The sequence below is a fragment of the Equus asinus genome, chromosome 21, assembly GCF_041296235.1.
Source record: "Equus asinus isolate D_3611 breed Donkey chromosome 21, EquAss-T2T_v2, whole genome shotgun sequence".
NCBI lineage: Eukaryota > Metazoa > Chordata > Mammalia > Perissodactyla > Equidae > Equus > Equus asinus.
In genome coordinates this window covers 73,811,776-73,832,496 of record NC_091810.1, presented here as the reverse complement: position 1 = coordinate 73,832,496, position 20,721 = coordinate 73,811,776, and the positions used below count along the sequence as shown (strand labels likewise).

General features: G+C 46.2%; 1 protein-coding gene across 4 annotated transcripts in view; it reads left to right on the top strand.

The window, feature by feature from the left end:
- The first annotated feature begins 2,651 nt into the window (after positions 1 to 2,651).
- KAT2B (lysine acetyltransferase 2B) overlaps positions 2,652 to 20,721 on the top strand; it is a 94,056-nt gene continuing 75,986 nt past the window's right edge. For 2 of the 4 annotated variants that reach the window (XR_011496468.1, XM_070493002.1), the window contains exon 1: positions 2,652 to 3,011. Coding sequence is in view for 2 of the 4 variants with exons in the window: in XM_070493002.1 (XP_070349103.1) it covers positions 2,733 to 3,011 (279 nt within the window). In the remaining 2 variants the exon portion in view is untranslated. Of the gene's footprint in view, positions 3,012 to 10,113; positions 10,210 to 20,721 lie in introns of those variants that run through there. The other 2 variants (XM_044755394.2, XM_070493003.1) reach the window with 2 other exon arrangements.

Genomic DNA, 20,721 nt, shown 5'->3' with positions numbered 1-20,721 from the left:
GTCACTTCTGTTCTTCTGAGCATGAGATTCTTCATTTCATATCCTCCAGTTCCGTTGTAGATGGAAATCCTTTCACAGTTGTAAATACTTTGTAAGCGAAAACATTGCCTTTTATTTTCTTGGTACTCACTTTGTAAAAGAGCTCTGCACACAGGAGCTTACTAAAGAAATGCTCACAACAGCCTGACTACGAAGAGGCAACAAGCCTCCTGAATCCTTTGCCCTTGAAATGTCCCTGCCTGGTGCTCATAACGCTTTGAATAGGCTTTGAAACTGTGGGCCTTCTGCCTAAGGCAGTATGTCATCTGGGTGCTCAGAACAGGAAAATAATGAAAAATAATGTTCAGTTGATGTCACAAGCCATTCGCCATTCAGACAGTGATGGTTTTCAGGGTGGACTGAAATGAGGTTGTTTTCTTCTGCTTCAAAACATCCTGGAAATAGCTTGCCTCCTGAATACTGGTGACAGCTTGGGAGGGGGAGGTGATGGGTGTGTTAATATTAAAGCTGGATTTCCTTCCCCAACATTTTATTATGGAAAATTTCAAACATACAGAAAAGTTGAAAACTCTGCACAGTGACCGCCCCTATGCCTGCTCCCTAGATTCAACTACTAACATTTCACTCTATTTGCTTTATCACATATCTGTTCATCCGCCTATTGGCCTGTTTACAGATGCATCAATCCATCCTATTTCTGCACGTTGAAGCACCTGCAGATATTAGGATGCTGCACTCCTATGCTTTCAGCAGGACAAACATCAACTACAACTAATATTTATCATTTTTTTTCTATTTGAGGGAAATTGATATCTAGTGAAACGCACAAATGCACATATTTGCTAACATCACGACGTTAGACTCTGATCAGCCTTTAAGAATCCCATACTCCTTTGATCGGAATGGCAAAATAACCCGCAAAACACCTCAGGAGAGCAGGGACAGAGTAGCAGTGGTAAAGTGAAGCACACCAAGCCAAGAAAGGAAGCAGGCGGGCAACTGTCCTGCTGGAGCCTGAGTCTGCTATTTCAGACCCTCGGCCTGCGCTGAAGTCAGGAGAGGCTCTCCCTTCTGGGCAGTCTAATGCCATTGTTTAGATCTACAAACATTTTTTTATTTATCATTTTTACATATCACTCCGCATTAAAAGTCAAAAGAACATCGAGAAACTAGATAAAGGATAGAGAGAATTAACTGGAAAAAATGGGATGGGAAGGGGGAATGTTTCCAGGGAAAAGCACATTCCTTAATGCGTCTCTGGCCGGAGCTGGGCGAGAGCTACGCGGCATGCAAAGAATTTGATAATACTCACATTATGACCCATATTACATAAAAATTATGACTCACATTACAAAAGCAGGGCACTTACGAAGGGTCTCGGAAAAAACGCTGGGCTTTTGAAAACTGCTTTAGAAAGGCCAACCAAGGGTGTACAACTTTGAAATGAAAACCCGAAAAGTGCTCTCCACTAACCACCACCTTCATTGTCATCAACAATGAAAACGACAGTGCTCAACAGTTTCAACAACAGATGAAAATGCTGAGTTGAGGGTTTTTTTTTTTTTTTTGATAAGTTGGAGGCCAAAATCAACACTCATTCTTTTGGATGCTGCTTAAATTTTTTTCATGGTTAACATGCATGCTGGTGATATCAATTTTGAAAACTGTGGAACATTATACAAAAGAAAATAGCAAGATTACAAATCTCACCACGCAGAGATGAACCCTATTAACAAACTTTCTGTATTCAAACTTTTCCCAGGGCGCATAGTTTTCATTCTGACAGGGCGTTTAGACATCCGTTCTTTTCACAACCAGCACTTTCAAACAAAATTTACAGAAAATACTGCTTCACGGTCTTTTCCTTCCTCTGGCAGATGAGATCTAGAAATTACTATAGGAAGAAAAGCATTCTGGATTTTTTAAAAAGTTGGACAGAAAAGTATTTAACAAGAGAAATAGGAAACATCACGCCTTTATTTTGGTGAATTAGCAACAAAGAAAAGGATTAGCAGCGACGGGGACTTTTCAAAAATATTTTTTTTCCTCCGGCTCCCGCTAGGGTGGAGGAAGTTGTCTTGGTTCCGAGAGAGGGTGGAATAGAGGGGAAGAACAAATAACTGGGAGTCGCCCCCGCCCCCGCCCCCGGGGTTAGGGGGGCTCGGGAGAGCGGGGGGCGGCTGGGGGGTCTGCGAGATGGAGGCGGCCAGCAGGTGCCTGCGCTCCAGCCCCCTAACACCCCCCCGAGTGGGGCCTCGCCCCCTGGCGGGCGAGCGCTAGGTGTCCGGGCGCGGGGGCGCGGGGGCGGGGGGCGCCAAGCGCGCGGGGCGCGGGAGGGGGTGGGGGGTCCTCTGCGCCGGCGACCCCAGAGGGGCTGGCCCCCGCCCGGCCGCGCCCCCGGCCGCAGCCCGGAGGAAGATGTCGGCGGCCAGGGCGCAGCGCGGAGCCCCGGGGAGGAGGACAGGGGGAGGGCGTGTGCCGCGGCGGTGGCGGCCGCGGAGCCGCTAGTCCCCTCCCTCCTGGGGGAGCAGCTGCCGCCGCCGCCGCCGCCACCGCCGTCAGCGCGCGGGCCGCGGCCGGAGCGCGCGGGGCGGGGAGGGGGGTGGGCGCAGGGGCGGGCGGCCGGGGGGAGGGCCCCGCGCGCCCGGCGACCAGCCCGAGAGGGAGACCCTGGCGGCGGCGGCGGCGGCGGCGCCTGACACTCGGCGCCTGCTGCCGCGCTCCGGGGCGGCATGTCCGAGGCTGGCGGGGCCGGGCCGGGCGGCGGCGGGGCGGGGGCCGGGCTCGGGGCGCTGCCCGCGCAGCCCCCCGCGCCCCCGCAGGGCTCGCCGGGCGCCGCCGCCGCCGGGGGCTCGGGCGCCTGCGGACCGGCGACGGCCGTGGCGGCGGCGGGCACGGCCGAGGGACCGGGAGGCGGCGGCTCGGCCCGGATCGCCGTGAAGAAGGCGCAACTGCGCTCCGCGCCGCGGGCCAAGAAACTGGAGAAACTCGGAGTGTACTCCGCCTGCAAGGTACGCGCTCGCAGCCGCCGGGCCGCCGCGGGGGGTCTGGCCAGCGGGGAGCCCCCCGCTCCCTCCCCCTATGCCCCCGCCCCCGTCCCCGCCGCCCGCCTGGGGCCGCTGCACCGCGGAAGTGCTGCTGTCGCCCGCGCCCAATTAGCTGCTTCTCGGACCAGAGTCCTGTTGGGTTGGAAGAAGGGGAATCACCGAGACCGAGAACCTTTCATTCCTCCCCCTCGGAAGGAGTTGCCTCTGCGTCCGCGCTCCTGGGTTGCCCTGGGGCTTTGTTGCTCTGTAGGAGCCCGCCCGAGGCGCCTGCCAGGGAGTGGAGCAGTGCTCACTGTGTGGCTAGCGCCCCAGGGCCAAGGAAGAATCTCCTGGGGGATCTTCGCCCATCCTCTCCCGTGCCCCATTGGAAGGAGCTAGCTGGGAGGAGGGAGGGTGGTATAGGCTCCCGGACTCCCGGCGCTTCGGGAGATCGAAGGCGCGGAAGGCGCGGGGTGGGAAGGTGGGCACAGCCCGAGGCAAGGGTCTTGGAGCTCGGGCGCTCTCCGCCGCCGAGGGCGGAGGCGCTGCAGCGCTCGGTGACAGCCCCGTCATGATTGTATTATTACTTGTTTAGTTAAAACGCTGTCCCAGCTGCTCGGGGTGTAAACAGGATTTGGCAAGGTGGCAGCCAGCACGGCGGGTGCTGCTGCTCAGTTTGGGGTCACACGTTCCTTGCCATCCCCTCTCCGACCCAGCACTCGGCACCTGGTAGCCCCTCGGCTGCAGATCCAGATGTGGGCGCCGTGCTCCCGGGCTGGGAGGACTGCCCGAGGCCCCGGGGCAGGCTGGCCCTGCGCTGTCAGCAGCGGCTTTGTTTTGACAGGGTGACAGCTGAGGGGGGCGGGGACTTGGCCTTGTCAGCTCCTGAGGCCTGTGGCTGAGGCGGGGAAGAGACACACTCGCACACCTCCCCTGTATTCCTCCCGCCTGCTGCCAACAGGGTCAAGTTCCCAGGTTTCAGATTCCCACAACTCAGCTGCAGCGGCCACTTCTGAATTTTGGCGTAAAGATGATTAATCCTGCTAGAAGCTCGCTCCGGGTTATGCTGTTTTTAGTATTTACAGGAGCTTCTCAACCGCAAGGAATGTCTGTGCTTAACCCTTTTTCAACACCATTCCCATCCTCATGTGGATGTTGAATGCCCACTGTGTACCCTACACCAATTCAATAAATATTTGTTGAATGAATGTAGGATCTAGCCCATTGCATCTTGAACTTTAGTGTGCATAGGAGTCACCTGGGGAGCTAGTTAAAATACTGATCCTGACTCAGTAGGTCTGGGGTGGGGCTGAGATTCTGCCTTTCTAACAAACTCTCCATGATGTGATGCTAGTCCGCTGACCACGCTCCAAGTTGCAAGACCCCAGTTCAGAACCGGACAATATGTTAGTCCCTTTTCAGTTCAGCCAAGAAAACGGAAACTGTGAGACAAGAATGCCACATGGCTGGTATTTCTGAAGAAGAAATGCAAAAAAGATAAAGTGGGGAGTGTGCTGGTAAGAAAGCTGAAGGGCCACGAGTTGGTTATGAAGGGCGTTAGACAAGACCTGGAGTGTCGGCAGAAGGGAGAACCGCACAGACTTGAGAGCAAAGTCCGCTGCTGGATGGACTTGGCATCGTGCAGCCAGAGTGGGCACCTGTAGGAACTGCGTGAGCTTAGGGTTGCTGGCCCGGCTGTCTCTTGGGTTTCCATCATGAGCGCTTTCTTTCCCTGTTGCCTTAACATCTGAAAACGCTCCTGAAGTTTTGGTCCTATCTAAACCATGAGCATATGTGCCCCGCGCTATTTTTGATGCTTTCAAATTTCCATGAGTGAGACGTAGCACCTTTTCTAAAGTTTGAGACTTGTGTTTCATGTTCACATTCATGACTAAACTTACAGGAAGGGAAAAGCTCCCTTATTACAGGCCTCTCTTCCTGCTCCTGGGAGACTCTGAAAGTGCCCACTTTTATTTGCTCATTCATTCAGGAAATATTTAGAGGAGTCCCAAGTAGGTGCCAGGCGTTGTGCTAGATGCTGGGCCTGTGACGCCCAGAATCTGTCCTTCTGGAGCTGCTGACCATGCGTGTGTACGCGTGCACGTGTGTGTGTGTTGCAGGCCTGGGGAGGTGGGCAGTGAACCAATTACAATGAAGTTCCAGAAACCTGCTTTGTTGGAGCAGCTTAGAACTCAGGGCAGGGCAGGTCCCAGGCTGGAGCACGGCAGGGGTGGGAATGGCTGCCTGGACAAGTGTCAGTGGGTGCTAAGGACTCTTGGCAGCGCAGGGCTGGGTGAAGTGAAGCTTCTTGTAGTGGAGAAACTGAAAGCAGTTCTGAGAGCTTGGAGCTGGGCCAACAGGAGCAGGAGCTCCATTGGCTGGGGCCACCAGGTTGGCGGGGGTGTGTGGCCAAGAGGGCATTGGGGAATCCAGTAATCCTAACTTGGGGAGTCACATTATCTCAGATTAGCTCTTTTTTTTTTTAACTGTGCTTGATCGTGGTGAGGGGGTGCGAGCAAGCAAACTCTATGGTTCTTTCTCAACTTGTTTCTACCCTTCATATAAGAAAGCCCCAAAGGACAGTTTCTTTACCTTTTGTCACTGACCGGCAAGTTGGAGAGAGTAGAGAGGAGGGACCTGGAAAGAGATGAGATACTTTACTGGGGGCTATTGAAACAACAACAGGGCCCAGACCTGAGGAAAGATCTGGCCTTTAAACTTCACAAATGAAACAGAAAAAGACGGGAGCTAGTTCACAGCCAGGGCGGTGCACCACACCCCGGAGAGAAGAAAAAAAAGAAACAAACTTGTTTTGCAGGATCCAGGGTAGAGTTCTTTGAACTGTGTTCTGGCAAAGGTGGCTTCAGAGAGTCACTTTGCTTGTGTGTGACACTACCAGAGTGATCATTAAAAATGTAGATCTGACCATGTCATGCCCCTACTTAGGACCCTTAATTTCTCTTTGCTGGGGTCTGCAAAGCCCTGCGTGGGCGGCCACTGCTATCTCTGGCGCTTTCTCAGAGCCTTGCATGCATGGTTGCCTTCTACTTCAGGGCCTTTGCACACACTGTTCACTGGGATCTAAAACTCTTCTTGCCTCACTTTCAAATTAACTCCCAACTCTTCCTGCAAATCTCAGATTCCCTACGTTTCCTTCACCTCCCTGGCCAGCCTTCTCATTATGGATTTTTTGAGCCCCTCTGTACTTACCTTTCCTTCCTGGTGCTTCATCACCATTTTTAATTGTGTGATTATTTGATATGTGTTTGTCTCTGAACAGATTCTAAGTGATGTGGTTATTGACAGGATGAAGGAGTTGGAGAAGAGAAAATGGAGGAAATGAGGAGCTGTTAGAATAGCACAGTGAAATTTTAGCCTACTTCTTGACAGTTGGGTGGAGGGGATTTTTTCACATAGGGCATTTCTAAGTATTGCACAGGTGTCTGTAGGACTGGGTTTTTAGTGTTATAAAAGAAGCCCCGGGTGGATGTGTGAGTAGCCCTGACCCAGATCTCCTTAAATTATGGTGTAATTTATCTACAAAAAAAAAAGCAAAAACCATTGACTGACCTAATGAAATAAGCTATTTTTACTTGAGAGGAGGCAGTAGGATATAGTGGCTTTACAGTTCAGACTAACCTGAGTCCAAATTTCGGATATCCAGCTGTTTGACCTTGTACAAGGACCTCACCTCCACCTCCATCTCCTTGTCTGTAAAGTAGGAATAACGACCCCAACCCATGGCATGAGCGAGCATTTAAAACAGGCCCATAGGCGTGGGGCACCCAGCAGGCTGTCTGGCCCTGGTGAGCCTCAGAGCAGCTCCGAGGAGGGGATCCCCTGACGTGGCAGGCAAGAGAGAACATGGGACATCGAGAGGCGCAAATCCCAGCTCTACCGCTTGTATGATCTTGGGCACAAGTCACTTCATTTTTCTCTGAGCCTCCATGACTTCATCTATAAAATGGAGACCGTCGCTTCAACTAACCTTGAAGTTAAGAGAGAGAAGGTCCCTCAGAGTTCCTGGAAGCTGAAAGCGCTGGGTTAATGCTGGTGAAACCCAACTGCCTGATGCTTTGCTCATTGGCTGTCAGAGTCAGTGACCACAAGCATTTATGGAGAACCCAGTTGCTTCAATTCTGGGCTGAGTGCCATACTTAGAGAGTGACATGGGCACAGGGCTATAAAATTAGTCTTAATTTAAAAAATAATGATTTATAATCTGGATCTAACACTGACTGTAGAATATGCAGAGAGCAGGGGCAGAGGTGCCATTATAAAAGTGTCCCTCGTTGGCAGGATCTGGTGAATGGGACCCTCCAACCGGCCTTCAGGTTGGAGAGAGCCCTGCACACCTTTGTGTGTGTCAGTCCCACCTCCAGAGAGCTGATTTCTTTTTCAACTCTCAGCATCTAGAGCAGCGGCTCTCACTCAGGAGCTGTTTTGCCCTCCAGGGGATATTTGGCAATGTCTGGAGACGTTTTTGGTCTTTGTAACCGGGGGGAGGTAGTGCTACTGGCGATGTTGCTGAATATCCCACGATGCCCTAGACAGCCCTCCACAGCAGAGTCGTCTGTCCCCAAATGACAATGGTGCCAAAGTTGAGAATCCCTCTTTTAGAGGAAAATTGTATTGTCCCATAATGCCATAAACATGTTTGCAACATAGGAAAAATTAATGCTTTTAATGTTCATTTGAATAACACTTGAAATCTGAAAAATCTCGCTTTGTTGAATCCTGGGCAAGTTTTTAAACAGCTTTCTTGTGGTATAATTTATAGATCATAAAACTCACCAACTGTAAGTGTGCAGTCAGATGCTTTTGAGTAAATGTGTACCGTTGTGCATTCATCACCACTGTCCGGTTTTATAACTCTTTCATTTCCCCCCAAATTTCCTCCTACTGTGGGCACGTTTTTAAGGTGATATTTGTATCAATTGACTGTTGGTTTGCAAACAGAAACCAAATAAATATCTTTTTGGAGACTCTTCTGTTAAGCAGTATTATTATAGTAAAGCACAAAACATGGAGGGGGGAATAGATAAAATGTTTTGGGGAAAAATCAGTGTTTAGCCACATGATAGCTATAAATTGTAACGTATGATTACTTTATGTGTGGTGACTCTGAAAGGCGGTGTCGTGGGGCCAGGCACACACAGGAAAAATGTTTCATTTGGCAGGCACAATGCAAAAAGCCCGAGAGAAAGATGACCAAATTTAATTGTTTCCTCATAAACTCTCAGGGAAGATGGAAATTCAAGCCTACAAAGCCTTCAGATTGCAATTTGCAGTTTTCTGTAACTGAGAAAGTAGTTTATAGGGCAAAACAGAACAAAATCTGCTGAGGACAGTTTTGTTTTAGGAGGCGTGTGCTCGTGAATAGCATTCTGTGATGCAGCGCTGCTGGGGGTGGTGTTTTCTTTTTACCACACAGTAGATTTGAACCTAGTTACCTGTCCACGTTGGCAGGATTTAATTCTGTGTCTCTCAGGTAAATCCACAGGTCTGACCCGCCATAGCGAGTGTTGAGGGTACAACACACAGTTTCACGTGAGACACCTTGGGACAATGAGAACTTCTGCTTCTCAGGTGAAACATCTGGATAGTCAGTGCAATGCCAATAAAACTTAGATTTCCAAGACTCAGTGGCCTCTGATTTAGTCCGTTTGTCTCTCCATGAGAGGACGGTGGCTATGTGGGGACAGTTGTCAATGGTTGCCTACTCTTAATGGTTTCCTACTCCTGGCCTGATTCAGATGCAGAATGACCTATGGCAGAGTAGGAGGCTCGCTGGCTCCCTGGCTGCCTGGAGGATCCATCCTGCCCGTTCTCCCTCCACCCTGGGCACCTTGGGCAGCCACTCAACTGCCCGAGTTTCAGTTTCCTCATTGGCCAAGTGGGAGTCAAGGTGCCGCCTCATTGACTAACATGAAGATTAAACAGCTTAGCACATGTGAAAGTTCTTGGAACACAGGCATTCCAGAGACATCGATTTTATTTTATTTTTTAAATCTTCCCATTGGTATCAGCTTTGTGTTTTGCCGAACTGTTATGCGTCATGTCATTTGATTCTTCTGTCTGGGGTGGAGGAAGGTAAGGAAGATCATTTTACTAGCAGGGCGCTGAGACCCAAAGAGGCTGATCAACTTCCTCAAGCCGCAGTGGTTGCTCAGGGAAGAGCTGGCCCATGAAGGTTCTCTTTCTATAGCTCCATTTTGCATCCTCTTCCAAACTTTCTCATGGGGCGGAGGGGATGCTCTTCTTCCAAACGCTCTACAGAGAGGGTTTCATTTGTTTCGGGCTTTCTGCTGCTCTCATTTGACGTTTATTGTTCTCCTATTGAGAGATATGTTCAAAGGCTTTTCTAGTTCATTGAAACTGTGCAGGCCGTAAAGCAAACAAAGTGAGCGTTCTCTATTACCGGCCCAGGGCAGACAGATGCGTGCCCTTGATTATTTGAGAGCTGACAATCAAGAAGGGTCACTGGGCTGCCCCAGTAGAATTCCCTGTTGAAGGAAGATGAAAGAGATACCTTCTCAGGCTGTCGAAGGTGCCAGATGTGCCAGAGAGGTAAGGAATTGACCGTCCAGGATGTTGCGAAGTCCTCAAACCACTCTATATAAGACTGTACACGTAAGAGTGTCTCAGCACAATCCAGAGGAGAGTAGATTTTTTAACTTTCAATTTTATTATGCAGACAGTACGGCGCTCAAATCGTATGTTTATAGCTGGATGAATTTTTAGTATGTGTGCATCCACGCAGCCACCACACAGGTAAAGCTGTAGAGCATTTCCAGCACCTCGGAGGGCTCCTTGGTGCCCCCTCCCCACTCCTGCTAACTCTTATTCTGACTTTTATTACTGAAGATTAGTTTTGCCTGTCTTAAAGTTCCCATGGTTGAAATCATACGGTATGAAATCTTTTGCTTCTGGCTTCTGTCACTCAACATGATGTCTGTCAGCTGCATCCATGTCATTGCGTATAGCAGTTTTTATTCTATTTTATTTTATTTTTTGAGGAAGGTTGGCCCTGAGCTAACATCTGTGCCCATCTTTCTCTGTATGTGGGACGCCTGCCGCAGCATGGCTTGAGAAGTGGTGCATAGGTCCGCACCCAGCATCCCAACCAGTGAACCCCGGGCCAGCAAAGCGAACTGTGGAAACTTAACTGCCATACCACCAGGTCAGCCCCAAAGACACATGTTTTTAAACTAAAGAACAAGTTAAAAATTGTCAACTATTTTCAGGATGGAAGTCACTGGATGTGGACAACTTCATAAAATGAATTTTAATTAGGCTTTCCAAAGGAAAGATGGGAATTTGAAATTCAGGTATACTGGGAAGAGCCCCTGAGGGCAGGAATATGGACAAGAAATCAAGGAGGTGTACTGGGTCAAGCAGATGTAGATAAGGATTGGAAGGGAGGAAGAGAGGCAGAATGACGGGGAGGTGGGAGCAGGGGGCCCTGTGATGTCACAGCTGGTGGAATGCGCAGGCTGCACAGTTCCTTCTCTCCTGGAGTCTGTGTTGGTGAGTCCTTAGTGGTAAATATCCACGCGAAGTCCTCCTGTCACCCATCCTTGGTTCTGGAAGAGGAGTCGAGTTGTACATTGTATTCTGCAAGCCATACAGAACTGTACATGTTGGGAGCTGTGGCAGGGTTCCTAGAAGGCTGGGAGAACCCAGTACATAAAGCTCCAGTGAGCATTGATAGCTCTGTGATGCTGGCCTAGGGGTGGAGGTGTAGGAAAGAGAACGTTCTGATTCATCCCCTATGTTCTCCAGAACTGTGTGCTGAGGTCACTAAAGGGCGCCTTCTCCCCAGGAGTGGCAGGGAGGAATGCGATTACTGCACAGCCCCACACAGTTTTTGTGTAACAACTCATCCTTGAAGACTCATATTAAATATATAAGATAAGCTTATTATTTAATGGAATCATATGGACCATCCACTTAAGATAATCTTTTCCGTAATTGATATATTTAACACAGCAGGACTTTAATTTATTTTTACTGGAAGAGTATGTGTTTGCCTGTACACAGGGTGGCATACCTATTGCCATTTACTTATTCATTTAACATTCCTTTCCTTGGGCTGCCATAGAAGATTTCTGCTCATGTAGCTCCTGTCCAAACTCCTTATGACAGTTCATCACTTAGTTATAATTGAAATAGAACTGAATCCTTTATAATTTTGAATTGCTTTCATCTCTCACATCTAATTGTGCATGCTGTTACCCACTGGATGGTACACTTTTCTCCTCCGGATATTGGTATAGCTTGTTGTCAAGTTGTCAAGCTTCATTCCCATGTGTTCTCAAATGCCAGCTTCTCAGAGAAGTCTTCCTGACCACCTCCCAACATATCTAAAATAGCGGCACCCCATCCCTCTATAATCTTAACTTGTTTTGCTTTCCTTTACTGCATTTATCAACACTTGGAAATCGTGTATATATGTATGTGTGTATATATATATATTTAATAATTTCTTGTCTGTTTCCTTCATGACAATAGAAGCTCCATGAAGCAGGGACTTTGGTTCATTCCGTATCTCAGGTCCATGGACCATGCCTTGCACATAGTAGGCACTTAGTACGTATTTGTTGAATAAATGGATCATTTCATATTTACAGTGAATTTCATATTCACAGGCTTTGTGAGACTGGAAGAAAGGAATCCTGTTTTAAAGATGAGGAAACTGAGGCTCAGGGAGGTTTGGTAACTTGCCCAAAGTCCTGTGGTCAGCAGCTGGGCGGCCCTGAGCTGGGGCTGGGGCTGGAACAGCATCTCTGACTCATAGCTAAGGGTGGTTCCTGTGAGCTCCCGGTGGACCTGACAGCTTGCAGTGCTTGTCTCATGGCCTGGACTTCTGCTACAAGACAGGGCAAGGAGACGTTGCACCAACTTTTAGTCTTTCTTTGAGCAAATGATGTGAACTTCTCTGACCCCCGTTTCCTCTTCTGCAAATTAGAATTAAATTCTCCCTAGGGCATTGTATTGTAAGACTAGCAAGTTGAAACCTATGAAGTGAGAAAAAGGCCCTACCATATATTCTAAAAATCTATATTATGTTAGTGAACTAGAAAAGCAAATCAAATTGCCTATAAAGGCATGTTTTCTAAATACTTTTTATATTTTTTGTTGCTCTGCTGCCCACTTAAACTAAAGGCTACAATAAGCTTTCTTTAATTTGTTCTTCTGTTTGTACCCAGAGGCCTAGACACAGGGCTTACTATTTTTTAAATCAGGAGATGAGTGCATTTATTTTGGAAAAATGTGTGAATAATGTCTCTAATGATCCCCTTGGAATAATACACCACCTAACCTTAGAAGGGGGCCTTGAGTAATCTCTTCAGTGACCTCAGGGCAAGATCTGTGGGGATGCTTCCATTAATTCTACACTGTCTAACTCACTCCTCATTCATTGTGTGCTCTTGGCCTGTGCAGTCTTCTGTGAGGCTTCTGTGGTATGCAGGAGATTCCAGAAGTGCAGAGATGAGACCTGAATAAGAGCATAGTGACTGATGGCCGCAGCCCTAATTTGCATCAGCTCTAACAAGCTGGTGTTGAAACTGGATGGCAGAAGGCCAAGGAAGCCAAGGTCAGCATACTTTGGAATAGCAAAGTGAGTCATGTAACTCAGGATTTGCACCTACCCACAGGACTCCCTCACTCACCCCACCTCCAAGGGAACACGTCCACGAGGCTTGGTTAGGTCCCTGTGCCCAGCTCTGTCCTAGGTGTGTGGTGAGTGACAAAAGGAAGTGAAAGTCACAAGGAGCCTCTCATCTTGGTGGGAGACAGATACGGAAGGAAAGAAAAATTCAAGTGAAAAATCAAGCATGGAGTCAGCACAGAGAGAAACCATCCCCATCAAGAGCTGGGGGCAGGTGGAAGTGTAGGAGAAAGGCCCAGCACAAATGAAGTGAACAGTATAAAACGAAGCAGAGAAGCAAAACTGAAGGGAGCAAGACGTCAGAGTGGTTTAGTACGTGGTCCTGGGCAACAGAAGGCCTGGGTGTGAATCCCACTGTGCTGCTTTCTTACCGTGTGACTCTGGGCAGATTACTTAACCTTTACAAGCCTCAGGTTTCATAGCTGTAAAATGGAGATAGTGATATTGTCAACTTTTTCCATTCGTTCAGCAAGTGTTGTTTAACATGCCAGGCGTTGGTTTAGATGCTGGGGATACAGTGACAGATGGGTCCTTACTCTGGCAGAGCTTGCTTTCTGGTTGCAGAAGCAGACAGTAAACAAGAAACTAACAGAAAGTGGTAAATACCACACAGAGAATGAAAACAGAGAAGTAAATGAGAGTGCGTGGGGAGTTCCTTCAGATATGTGCCCAGAAAGGTCTCAGCGGAGGGTACACAGTCTGGGGCCTGAATGCTGGTGAGAAGCCAGCTCTCTGGGGGGAGGTGAGGGGAGAGGGTGCCCGGTGGGGAGTGCGAAGACTCTGGGGCAGGAAATGGCTTGGCATGATCCGCGGCGGCCAGGGAACCACTGTGGCTAGCTGGGGTTAGACAGGGGAGCAGGTGTAGATGAGGTGGAAGACGATGGACCCAGATTGCCAAAGCATGCTTTTCATACAGTGAAATGATTCGATCTCCAGTTCTGATCAGTTTCGACAAATGCATATCAATACATAGATATTTTCATCACCCTGGAAAGTTCCCTCCTGCTCCTTGCCATTCAGTCTCTCTCCCCCAGAAGCAACCACTGATTTACTTTGTGTCACCATAAGTTGGTTTAGATATTCTAGAATTTCATATAAATGATAACCACACAGTACATAACTGTTCTTCTTTCATTCAGCATAATATTTTTTGAGATTCATCCATGTTCTTACATGTATTAGTAGTTAATTTCTTTTTATTGCTGAAAAGCATTCCGTTGCATGGATATAGCATGGCTTGTTTTTCCATTCATCTGTTGATGGACGTCTGGGCTGTTTCCAGTGGATTCAGATAAGATTTGCATTTTATTTATTTTTGAAGATTTTGTTTTTCCTTTTTCTCCCCAAAGCCCCCCGGTACATAGTTGTATATATATATTTTTTAGTTGTGCGTCATTCTAGTTGTGGCATGTGGGATGCTGCCTCAGCATAGCTTGATGAGTGGTGCCATGTCCGCACCCAGGATCCAAACCAGCAAAACCCTGGGCCGCTGAAGCGGAGCGCGGGGCGCCTGAACTTAACCACTCGGCCATGGGGGCGGGGGGCAGCCCCCAGATTTGCATTTTAAAGTGTCTCGTTTGGCTGCTCTGAGGAGAATTAAGTTTACAAGAGAAAGAATGGAAAAAGAGGACCAGTTGACGTTATTGCAGACTTGGTATAGTTGGATGATGACTTGGACAAGGTGGTAGCAGTGGAGGGGGCAAGAAGTAGACGGTTTGGGACTGTATTGTGAGTGTAGAGGCAACGAGACTTGATTTGTTGTTGGGAGCTGGCATGTGAAGAAAAGACAGAAATGAACCTAATGTCTAGGTTGTTGGCCTGAGCAACTGAAAGGACGGTAGTTCTGTTTACCAAGATGGGCAAGACCATGGGGGAAGCAGGTTTGGGTGGGTGAGAATCAAGAGTTTTTTCTCAAATGTGTTAAATTAGGCACATCTCTTAGTAGTCAAGTGTTTTGATGATAAAATGAGTTAATCCATTTAGCAGTTTGGTATAGTATCTGGAACATTCTAAATGTTCAGTAAATGGTGGCTACTATTACAGTTAAAAGCAGTGCTAAATCGTAATTATTGATCTTAATAAAGAGAGTAGCCAAATTGGAGAAAAGGAAAAACAAGTAAACAGAAATGATAGAAGTAGGATCCACTGGGTAAACAAGAAGTCACTTGACAGAAGGTCTTGAATTTCAGGTAGAATTTTGAATTGAATCCACTTCATAATAGTGAGTCTTTGCACTTTAAGGAGGAGACACAAGGTCTTGGAGTGCCAGCGAGGAGTTCTAGGTTTTGGTCTTGGCTCTTTGCTTCTTTGCCAGCTGGGTGAGCTCAGGCAAGCCACACCCTTTCTCTAAGCGTTGAATTACTTGTCCTACGGGGTTATTGAGAGGGGTAAATAAGATGATGTAGGCCAACATTGCCTTGGAAATTATCAGGCAGAAATGTTCTACATTATTAAATGGCATTTTAGTGTAGAATGATGTGTGTAGTGGGTGTTAGATGGAGAGTTGGGAGTGGGAATGTATTGAAAGTGGGGAGGAAGCTGGTTTTTCTAATTGGCTATTAAGGGCCTGACCTAGGGCAGTGAGAATGGAGAAGGTATAAATCTGGGAGAGACTTTGAAAGAAGAATCAGATGGCATTGAGGTGAAGCCAATTGAATGTAGCTGTATGAGCCTCAGCAGCTTGGAGAATGGAAATTCCAAGGGAGGGAATAGGATAATTGAAAAGGGGTTGTTGAAGTTAAGGACAAGCCTTAATGTGAAACTTACTGGGCAGAGATGCCAGATGTGGGCAGTTGGGAATGTGGGCTGGAAGTTCTGCTTTGCAGGTTGGGCTGGTTATGTGGATTTGCGAGTCATCAGCCTAGATAGTGACTGATACCATGAGGATGTGAGCTGTCCGAGGAAGCAACATATATCGCACTATTTTGCTCATCCCGGTTGACTTGGTGCCAAAACAACAGACCTCAGAGTGAAAAATTCTGTCAGTCAGCTGGTTGTCTGGGCTGCTCAATGTCAGCTAAACAGTTTGACAGATCTTTCCACTGTGTTGAAGACTGAGCTGACTGCTTTGCCAAGTTCACAGATAACGTCTGAGATTGGGTTTGTGTGTATTAAAAGAGATTCCAGGAATTGTCTGGAATTTAGGGTTCTGGAGCCCCAGTTTCTTGGCCCTGGTATCATTCAGGACCTCTTGAGACCGCTGCTAGGGTGATGCATGTTTGGGTTTGGTCCTGGAGAGGTGACTCAGATGTAATGAAGTCTGGCCCACTCCTAGGCCATTTGGTAGCACTGGAGTCATTCTAGCAGCTTCTGAGACAATACCTGAGGATCCTGGGCCTTTGACTCATTCAGACCTGCTTAAAGAGGGCAGTTCCTTATTCAACTCCAGCACAGGCACAAGGACTTCTTCCAGACAGGGATGTCCCCAAGGTTTTCTGTTGGTTTGATGTTGGAATAATCTTGGATAGCATGGAAGAAAAGCGTTTGAATTGGGTGTTTATACCTGGGTTGTTTTGCCCTGGGTTATTTCTTCATGACGTGATTTCCATTCTCCTTCTGTAATCATTTTTTGTGTGTGTGTGAGGAAGATTCGCCCTGAGCTAACACCTGTGCTGGTCTTCCTCTACTTTGTATGTGGTATGCCTCCAAAGCATGGCCGATGGGCAGATAGGTCCACACTGGGGATCCGAACCTGCCAACCCAGGCCTCCAAAGTGGAGCGCACAGAACTTTAACCTCTTGGCCACAGGGCCGGCCCTCCTTCTGTGTTCTTGACCACTCTCTTCAGTATTTGTTTTTGTGGTTCCTTTTGGTTTTCCAGACCAAAATGGCACTCGTAATTAAGGTCTTCAGAGACGCTTCTGCTGCTGAATTACCTCACCAGTTATCTTTTCTCCTCTTCCAGCTCTGTTTTCACATTCAATTCCAGGCAAATTTGATGCCCTGAGGGAAGTATCCCTCCCCCATTCCTGCTTTCTTTTTTCCTCTTGTGCCGGAAGTCCCTAGATTCTTAAAATCCCAGTTTCGAGTCATAGTTTAATGGTGTCCGCTGGCCTTCCCTGTACAACTGTGTGAACTGGAAGGTTTGCCACATAATGGAGAAAGAGAAAAGGTTTATGTCCCAGAAGGGATGACTTAGCCATTAAAATTTAAACTGTATGTGGAAAGCTAAAGTTAACCCAGGAAGAAGAGAGAGGCATTGCCACCCACTCCCATCACACCATCTTTTCCCCTTCATATCTTTGCTACTCAAAGTGTGGTCCCCACCTGGGAACTTTTTAGAAATGCAGAATCTTCAGGCCCACCTCAGACTGATTGAATCTCAATCTGCATTTTAACATGATGTCCAGGTGATTCGTGAACAGATTTAAGTTTGAGAAGCACCCCTCCAAATCACAAGAGCATTATCCAAACTGCTTCTAAAGCAGTTCACTTCCAAAGAGAAAACTTATTGGCCTCACAACTGCATACTGTGGAGTCCAGGTGCTGGCGGTGGTGTTTTAAATAGGATTAAAAGATTTTTTTCAAAGTAATACACACACACAGTTAAGAGGAAACTTCACACAGCTCACAATGGTAGCAAATGACAGTGTAAACCCTCTCACCCCAACCCTGCTTGTCCCATCTCTCTCCTCACTCGCTTTGAATCCTTTCCAGAAATTGGTAGTCCCCTACCCAATTCTCCTGCGCTGTATGTTATATTTTATATGACAGTCAAGAAGGGGAATTAGATTTACTGTACAGAAATCCACTTTAGATTCCAATTAGGCTCGAATGAACTTGTGAACATGCCAGAAAGTTGTGTGTCACCAAGTCAAAGGTGTTGAGTGAAGGAGCCCAAATGGAACACTAGTAACTTGGCCTTATTATTAGCAACTATTAATTGTTTCAAACTCTCCAGTAATTTTAAAAACAGGGCAACCTACTTAATGACTCACTTATTCCTGTCGTTTGCTGTTTCTCTTTTGCAGAGACAATTTCTGACAGCGGAGGAGTGGTCACCTAGACACTGTAACTTCTTTTGGTTTTTTAGATCAGAAAAGGACAGAGGTGGAGATCCCCATGTGCTGTCTTGTTTTTTTTTTTTTTAACGTAGTTTATTGAGCTCTAATTTGTGAAGAGAAAATAAGCCTCAGTTTTTGGATGCGCTTTGGGGAAACTTTGCAGAAGACCTATATTTGAAGTGATAGTTTCTAGCAATTCTTGCCTTTGAAAAGACAACTTATTGAGGTATAATTTGTGTACCATAAAATTCTCTGGTTTTAAGTGTACAATTCAGTGATTTTTAGGAAATTGACTGAGTTGTGTAATCATTATCCCAATCCAGTTTCAGAAGGTTTCCATCACCCCAGAAAGATCCTTGCATCCATTTACGGTCAATCCGATTAACACCCCCAGCCCAAGGCTGCTAATCTACTTTCTATTTCTATAAATTTGCCTTTTCTGGACGATTATATAAATGGAATTATGCAATACGTAGTCTTTTCTGACTGACTTCTTATACTTAGCGTAATGTTTCTGAGGTTCATCTATGTTGTGGCACATACAGCATCTCATTCTTTTTTATTGCCAAATAATATTCCAGTATAAGGATATGCCACATTTGGTTTATGTATTCCCCAGTTGATGGACCTTTGGATTCTTTCTACCTTTTGCCTAATATGAATCATGTTACCATGGACGTGTGTGTACAAGTTTTCGTGTAGATACATGTTTTTATTTCTCTTGGGTAGTTACTTTGGAGTGGGTTTGCTAGGTCATGTGGTAAATTTATGTTTAACTTTTAAAAAAATTTATTACTTTTTTAAGTTGTGGTAAAATACACAGCACAAAAAAATTTCAGTGGCATTAAGAAATTCACGTTGTTGTGTAATCATCACCACTATCTATCCACAGAACTCTTTATCTTGCAAAACTGAACCTTTATACCATTACACAATAACTCCCATTCCTCACTCTGCTCAACTCCTGGCAGCCACCATCCTACTTTCTGTCTCTGACTTGACTACTCTAGGTACCTCATAAAAGTGGAGTCATGCGGTATTTGTCCTTATTTATTTAATTAGCATAATGTCCTCAAGGTTCACCCATGTTGGAGAGTGTGTCAGAATTTCCTTTTCTTTAAGGTTAAATAATATTCCATTGTATGCACATACTACAATTTGTTTATCCTTTGTCTGTCAGTGGACACTTGGGTTGCTTCCAACTTTTGGCTATTATAAATAATGCTTCTGTGAACATGGGCATACAAATATCTCCTTAAATTCTTGCTTTCAATTCTTTTGGGTATATACCCAAAAGTGGAATTGCTAGATCATATGGTATTTCTATTTTTAACTTTTTGAGGAACTGTCATACTGTTTTCCATAGTGGCTGCACCAATTTTCCTTTCCACCAAGAGTGCACAAGGGTTTCCATTTCTCCACATCTTGTCCACACTTGCTATTTTCTGTGTTTTTGGTAATAGCCATCCTGATGGGTATGAAGTGGTATCTCATTGTGGTTTTGATTTGCATTTCCATAATGATTAGTGATGTGTTTCTTTTCATGTGCTTATTGGCCATTTGTATGTCTTTGGAGAAATGTCTGTTCAAGTCTTTTGCCCATTTTTTTATGGGTTATTTTTGTTGTTGTTGAGTTGTAGGAGTTTTTTATATATTCTGGATATTAACCCCTGATCAGTTATTTGACTGGCAAATATTTTTTCCCCATTCCATGGGTTGCCTTTTCACTCTGTTGATTATGTCCTTCGATGTACAGAAGTTTTAAATTTTGATTAAGTCTGATTTATTTTTTCTTTTGTTGTCTGTGCTTTTGCTGTCATATCCAAGAAATCATTGCCAAATCCAATGTCATGAACCTTTTCTCCTATGTTTTAAGAGTTTTATAGTTTTAGGTTTTATGTTTAGGTCTTTGATCGATTTGGAGTTAATTTTTTGTTTGTTTGTTTTTTGATAAGGAAGATTTGCTCTGAGCTAACATCTGTTGCCAATCTTCCTCTTTTTTTGCTTGAGGAAGATTAGCCCTGAGCTAATATCTGTGCCAGTGTCCCTCCATTTTGTATGTGGGTCGCCACCACAGCATGGCTGATGAGTGGTATATGTCCACGCCTGGGATCCAAACCTGTGAACCCAAGCCACTGAAGCACAGCATGCCAGACTTAACCACTAGGCCACTTGGCCGGCCCTATTTGGAGTTAATTTTTTTATATGGTGTAAGGTAAATTCTGGCAACTTCATTCTTTCACATGTGAATATCCCATTTTTCTAGCATCATCTGTTGAAAAGACTATCCTTTCCCCATTGAATGGTCTTGGCACCCTTGTCAAAAGTCATTTGACCATATATTTGAGGATTTATTTTGGGGCTCTCTATTCTGATCTGTTGGTCTATGTTTAACCTTTTAAGAAACTGCCAAATTGTTTTCTAGGGTAGCTGTACCATTTTACATTCCCTCCAACAATCTTGAAGCTTCCCATTTCCTACCTGTGTCAATGTTTGTTATTATCTTCTCTTTTGATTATAGCCATCCTTGTGGGTATGAAGTTGTATCCCTTTATGATTTTGGTCCTTGACTTTTAAACCTTCTGCCTTTGTCCAACCTGGAACAGAGAGGTAGTAAAATAGAATGAGGACCTCTCCACACAACCACAGGACCAGTTATCTGCCTGAACACACCAGGACTTCTGAAGGGTAGACCAAATAAGCTCAGGCAAGTCTATTAACATCTTAGAGCCTCAGCTTTCTCTTCTGAATAATGGGATTAATTAATACCTTCCTCACACAGGGTAAGATAAGAACAAGCAAACGTGCTTTTCTCTTTTAGGTGCTTAATACAAATTGTATTCACAGTATTCCATAAATTTCCCTTCACTGTGTTCTTGCTGTGGGACATCCCTGTCACTGATTTCAGTTTTCCAGCAAATATGACTTTCCAGTATTTTAAGCATGACTGAATCCTGCTAGACAGCTTGGCTGTCTTTCTCCTTTTCCTCTGGATGTGACCCACATATCTTCACACC